At 35.9% G+C, this 6,000-nt stretch overlaps 1 protein-coding gene across 1 annotated transcript in view; it reads left to right on the plus strand.

Moving 5' to 3' along the window:
- The window catches only part of Itga8 (integrin subunit alpha 8), a 174,898-nt gene extending 170,476 nt beyond the window's left edge, over positions 1 to 4,422 (plus strand). Inside the window, exon 29 of the mRNA XM_048809772.1 lies at positions 1,573 to 4,422. Coding sequence (XP_048665729.1) covers positions 1,573 to 1,659 — 87 coding nt within the window. The 3' untranslated portion in view covers positions 1,660 to 4,422. The remainder of the gene's footprint in view (positions 1 to 1,572) is intronic.
- Positions 4,423 to 6,000: the final 1,578 nt, after the last annotated feature.

A 6,000-nucleotide genomic window follows, 5' to 3' on the forward strand; every position in this document is an offset into this window, starting at 1 on the left:
GAGGTTTTTCTTTCTAAGCACTGCACTGATGCAATTAAAATGTCAGTTCTAATTTTTATTTTGATTATTAATTAATCCAAATGGATCATGCATATCATAAGGTGCTTGAACTTGTTTTTTAATCTTTCCAATTAATCTGTCTTTATTGGGAATCCCTAACTTAGTCTGTGGGAGGTTTATTCTAAAAGTCTGCAATGGGAACTAAATGCTGGCCCCAAAACATGTACTACTGCCAAGTTGTACAGAGCTTTCCATTCCAAAAGAGAAACAATGCCATGATTACATGACTATAAGCTAATTCAGTCACATCTCTGTTAATCACTATTGTTGTGGTTCCCTAAAAAACATTGTGTATTTTTATTTTGAAACAATATGCAGCATGCTTAACAGACCCATAAACTGATAAAGCCTTGGCTTCCAGTTAAAGAATAGTTTTTCTAATCATCATCACCTATTTTGTGCCATCCTGAGCCCACATAGTCGATGGAACATATTTAGGAATGACTTCTGTGTTATTCTGCTATTTTTATAACTTTATTTCCAATAAACATAAGTACAGTTCAAAGCACCAAATGACAGAGCATTCCACTAGCAATACAAAAAAGCCCATGTTGGGCTTCCAATATGAGAAACAATAAATAAGAATTGAGGTTCCAGATTCCTAGGAAAAGATACACCCTCCTTGGCGAAATTCAAGAGAAAGAAGATTCTAGAATCATCTCTTCCCAAGTTAATCTATGTAAAGTCACTAAAATGCCTAAATAACAAATCAGCTCTCCCTCTATGTACTGCATGTCCCACCCAGTGCAGAGGGATATGTGGCACACTTCTTCCTTTAATCCACCCCGTGGCCACTTACAGAATTCTTCAGGAGACAATATCCCTTTTCTGGTCAATAGTTATCTCTGTTGCTGACTCAGCAAAGATGCAGAAAAGCACATAGGGCATCCTTGGGACACACTGCTGTAATCCCAGGAGAATATCCAACAATCATGAGTGGTTGGTATAAAACAAGTACTTTCTACCACTAGTACCCAAACACTCTGCCCTCCTGCTTACCTTGGCCCATGCCATAAATTCTCTCCAGGTAAACAACATGCTACCTTCTCCTCTTAATTTGGAGAACTGGGCAGGTTATATTCACACAGCTCCAAGTTCCTTAGGAAATACATAAAGTGAAAATTCTTCAAATGAGGGAACTCCACAGTTCAAATGAGGAACTCCAAATGGCTTGATTTCATACCCTGTTTTTCTTTTCTTTTTTTTGTTTTTGTTTTTGTTTTTGTTTTCTTTTTTTAATTTTTTTATTGTTGGTTGTTCAAAACATTACATAGTTCTTGATATATCATATTTCACACTTTGATTCAAGTGGGTTATGAACTCCCATTTTTACCCCGTATACAAATTGCAGAATCACATCAGTTACACATCCATTGATTTACATATTGCCATACTAGTGTCTGTTGTATTCTGCTGCCTTTCCTATCCTCTACTATCCCCCCTCCCCTCCCCTCTTCTCTCTCTACCCCCTCTCCTGTCATTCATTTCTCCCCCCTGTTTTTCTTTTCGTAGTGCGGGTTCTTTGACAGAGCAAGACCTCCTCAGGATGATATGGCTGACAGAGAACAGCTGACCAGTGACAAAACTCCTGAGGCGTGACAAGGAAAAGCAATGACCAAAAACCCAAACACTGATTCTGTTCAAAGAAAAGAAAGGACATAAGGGCTAAATAATGGCTTTCCTGTACCTGCCAGTGACCTAGGAAATGAAGGGCCCCTGAGTTTATCGCCTCATCTACTCCACACTTTAGGAAAGTTTCCATAGAGCCCAGAAAACCTTCTGGAACAAGGAGATGCCAACACTGTAGAAGCAATCAGCATCATGGAAGATTTCTTTTGCTTTCCTCATTCCATATTTGACAGACATTTTGAAATGGATGAAATGGGAATGAGAATTCAAGTTGCTGTCCAGGTCAATCCAACTTGAATTGCAATGTCGAAATGTCAGAATCACTATAGAATTGGGGTGAACTAAGACTGAACCGTCCAACACTACTGTATCCAATGGAATATCTGACATCTCCCTATGGAAAAGAAACATTTTGAATGAAGTGATGGCTCAGGGAGATAAGCAATATGTTGTCGGTACTGTGAAAGTACTTTTGAAATGACAAAGATCATTCTGTAAGCGAGGAGAAATTTTTATTTATTTATTTTCCATTTCTCTAGGTTGAGATTCTGGTTGTCTAGAGAATTTGGAAATTAAGATTTGGTTAGCTAGTTTTCTGAATCGCTCACCTCTTTTCCTCCTATGATCACCACTCTGTGCAGTAACAATAACAGAGCTACTTCAGAATTTAGACCATATTAAGAAAAAGCAAATTGACATTAGAAGTTTGTTTTATTTAATATTTTCCTGCCTCATACCAGAAATCACTATTATTCACACTCTCTGAAACTCACAGCTGCTTCATTTAGCCTAACAAAAATGTTGCATTTTTATTTCCTTTCATATATATATATGTTTTTTTAAAAAAATATTTCCACTCACTTAGTTAATACATGATTTTCAAGGTACTCATCACACTATGTGGTGTTTTAAAGTAATGGTAAAATTTCTAGAGTCCATTAATAAAAAAGAAATTTAATTAAATATGGATAAACATAATTTTTAATAGCTATAACAGGCAACACCAATATTTATCTTGGGATTAAATACCTGTTTTCCCTGCTATACTTCATACTTGTATACACAGAGAAAACATGTTGAAGATAAATAGGATGGAAATATATAAATTATATAGATGTGAGACAAACATAGAAAACTAATTCCTAAAGATTTTATTTAAAGTTGCTTATTCCAACTTTATTATTCATTTTTTGCTAATCTTTATAGTCTATAATCTTGGAGGATAATCTTTTATTTAAGCTATTTTCCCATCATCTTTAATTTAACCATCAATACTTTTGTTTAAAACACTTGTAAATAATCCATAATCATGTGTAATATTATCATTTTGAAATAAGATTGGCCGGCCAAATTCATAGTCTGCACAATTTTGTATACTTTTTTGTATACTTTTTGTAATAATGGGAAATTACTATGAAGAAATGCTGAACAAATTTTTATGTGCAATACTTTATAGACCTATGTATCTAAGGCATGTTTACACTGGCATTAGTTTTTTAATTAATATCCTGAATATTAAGTATGATAGAACAAGCTGACTATAATCCTCAAGTTTACAAAGCAGTTGGAAAAAATTGTGTCCCAATTTCAACAATCACACTTTATTTGAAAAATGAGCCAAACTCACAGACACTAAATTTTATGTTGTGCATTAACCTGGAGAGAAGCCATTTGGCTACAGCTGCAGAACCTCATTGGAAAGCAGACGAAAGGCACATGGAAAAACATATTGTTGCAGTTCATCTTCTTTTTGCTTGTGAATTAAATCCTGTCCTGGTAGCTATTTCATGTCTGTCAGGAGCTGAAGCCAAGCTCTCAGTCTGTGCGGCTGATGGTAAAGAAGCATGATGCTTGCCTCAGAGAGTTGGAGAATCCCACACCAGCCTCTGGGGGTCTTTGGTGTTCAATCTTTAGGTAGAACTGGTTTTACAGATTGTTGACCATCTGTCATCTATAAGATGTGACCTAAGGGAAGCCAGGCAACTCTCTCTCCCCCAGATAATGGCCTGACTTTTGTCGAATCTGACTTGTGACCAACAAAAATTAGCCTTGGGATTTTTGGTCATAGGAGAGTTCCTGAATACTGCACCCTTTGCCTTCAAGAAACTTAGATCCAAACATAGGGAACTGCATAGATAGTTCATGCAGACACCTGAGGAAACTAGAGATGCCCGGAATGGGACCCAGATCAGAGTAAGGCATGAGAACTTCAAGGGCCAACCATAGCTTCTACAGTCACAGCCGGGAGGACACTGCTGCCAGTAGGCACTGTGGGGGAGCATCCTATGCACAAAGTCCCTCAGAACGTGGAAGCAAATGGAGGGAGGGAGGAGAGTAAGGTCAGGTGAGCCTTCCAGTCATGGGTTCTTTGGCACTCCCTCTACATGGAGAGCACCCTGGCTGCACTGAGGAGATAATGCTTACAGCTTTGCCTGTTTCTTTCGTAAGTCCCAATGCCCTGTGTTCCTCTTAGAACCTATCTGTATTTCTCTTCAAAGAATACTCTTTTCCAATTTCTTGCAGCTGGTTTTTAAGATATGGGAAAATGGCCAAATTAAGTTTTATAAACTTGGAGATTTTTTATGCAGTAAATGAATAACAAGTACTAGTTACCACTGAAACCCCACTCTTAAAACTTAAATCTTGTTTTATTTAAATACATTTGTAGATATCTGTGAAGAATTTTCAGGTACCTAATTTACCTTGTTGTTAATAAAATTGAAATTAAAGACATGATGGAATATTTGTGTTTCATTTTATGCACAACATACAGCTTTGCTATAATAGCCAGAAATAAAAAAATTCATTCTTATACCTTTATTCTTTTAAAATCTTTTAACATTGGAAGAAATTTAAAGCCAAACTACATGCTCCTTGGGATGATAAAGTTTCTACTTAGATTGTGGACATGGTTGTTCAACTCTGTGAGTATATAAAAATTATTGAATTGTACACTTTAAGTGGGTAAATTTATGCTGTGTGAATTATATCTGAATAAAGAGTTTAAATATTTTTAAGTCACTCCTAATATTTCCACCCTTAAACAACTGATTTCTTTACATTGCCTTTTAAATTTTGTCCACATGCACATCTTAGCTCCTTTTTCTTCTTATTTCCCTTGTATCTTTGGTCAACATCATTTCTTCTCCTATCCTCCAATAGCATTTTGTAAATGACTTCACCTTTCCATCTGTTTACATGACCATATTCCAGCTGAACTAACCCTCAATGAAGCAGAAGTTATATCGTTTCATCTGTGTTTTGTAAACCAAGCAACAACACCTACTATATAAACGATGCTCAAAAATTCTCCTAGAATAAATGAATTAATGTACATGTGTGCATAGTAATAATCATGGTGACCATGCATTTTGAAATCCACTTATATGACTAAGTACCAGAGTACACACAAATTGTATACATCCTCCTGTTTACAAGGCCCATACAATGCTATTACCAGTTGAGCATCTTTAATCCAGATCTCAAATCTGAAATGCTCCAAAATCCAAAACCTTTTGAGCAGTGACACAATGCCACAAGTGGAAAATTCCACACCTGACTTCATGCAATGTGTCACAGTCAAAACACAGGTGAACTAAAAGTATTGTATAAAATTGCCTTCAGGCTCCGTGTATAAGCGTATATGAAACATAAATGAATTTCATGTTCAGACAGGTCTCACCCCCAAGATCTCTCATCATGTATGTATGAATATTCCAAAATCCAAAATATTTCTGGTGACAAGCATCTTGGATAAGAGATGATTGACTCGTATAATAATTTCCCAATGTTCTATTCAACTAGCAAACCACATTTATTTAACCATCTCCCTCTTTTGGGGAATAACTGTTCACAGCTTTATACATTAAGAATAGCATCAAACTGAATACTATCATATGTGGGGCTTTCTTTTTTTATTCCACTGAATGAAGTTTCAAGGAGGGGAGTGCTTGGTGAAAGTATATAAAGATGTTTATAGCTCCTGATCACATGTTGCTCTTAAGAAGACTGCATCAATTTGCATCAACTTAAACACACCATTTTCTTCACAATTCTGTCATCATTATTTAAATAGTTTGGTGATAGTTTCTGGATTTTATTTTTATTTATATTTCACTAAAATTCAGTGAATTTAATGCACATGTCTAATATTGAATTCTGATATATATCAGCCACTCTATACAACCAATTTATTGGCCACATATCACGAGACATTTATATACTCACTGACATTCTGAATCTCAACAAGAAGAACCTACTTCTGAGTACTTTCCCTGTAGCTCAGAGCAAGCAGTTGGATGAATCCTTCAC

The sequence above is a fragment of the Marmota marmota genome, unplaced genomic scaffold (assembly GCF_001458135.2).
Source record: "Marmota marmota marmota unplaced genomic scaffold, marMar, whole genome shotgun sequence".
NCBI lineage: Eukaryota > Metazoa > Chordata > Mammalia > Rodentia > Sciuridae > Marmota > Marmota marmota.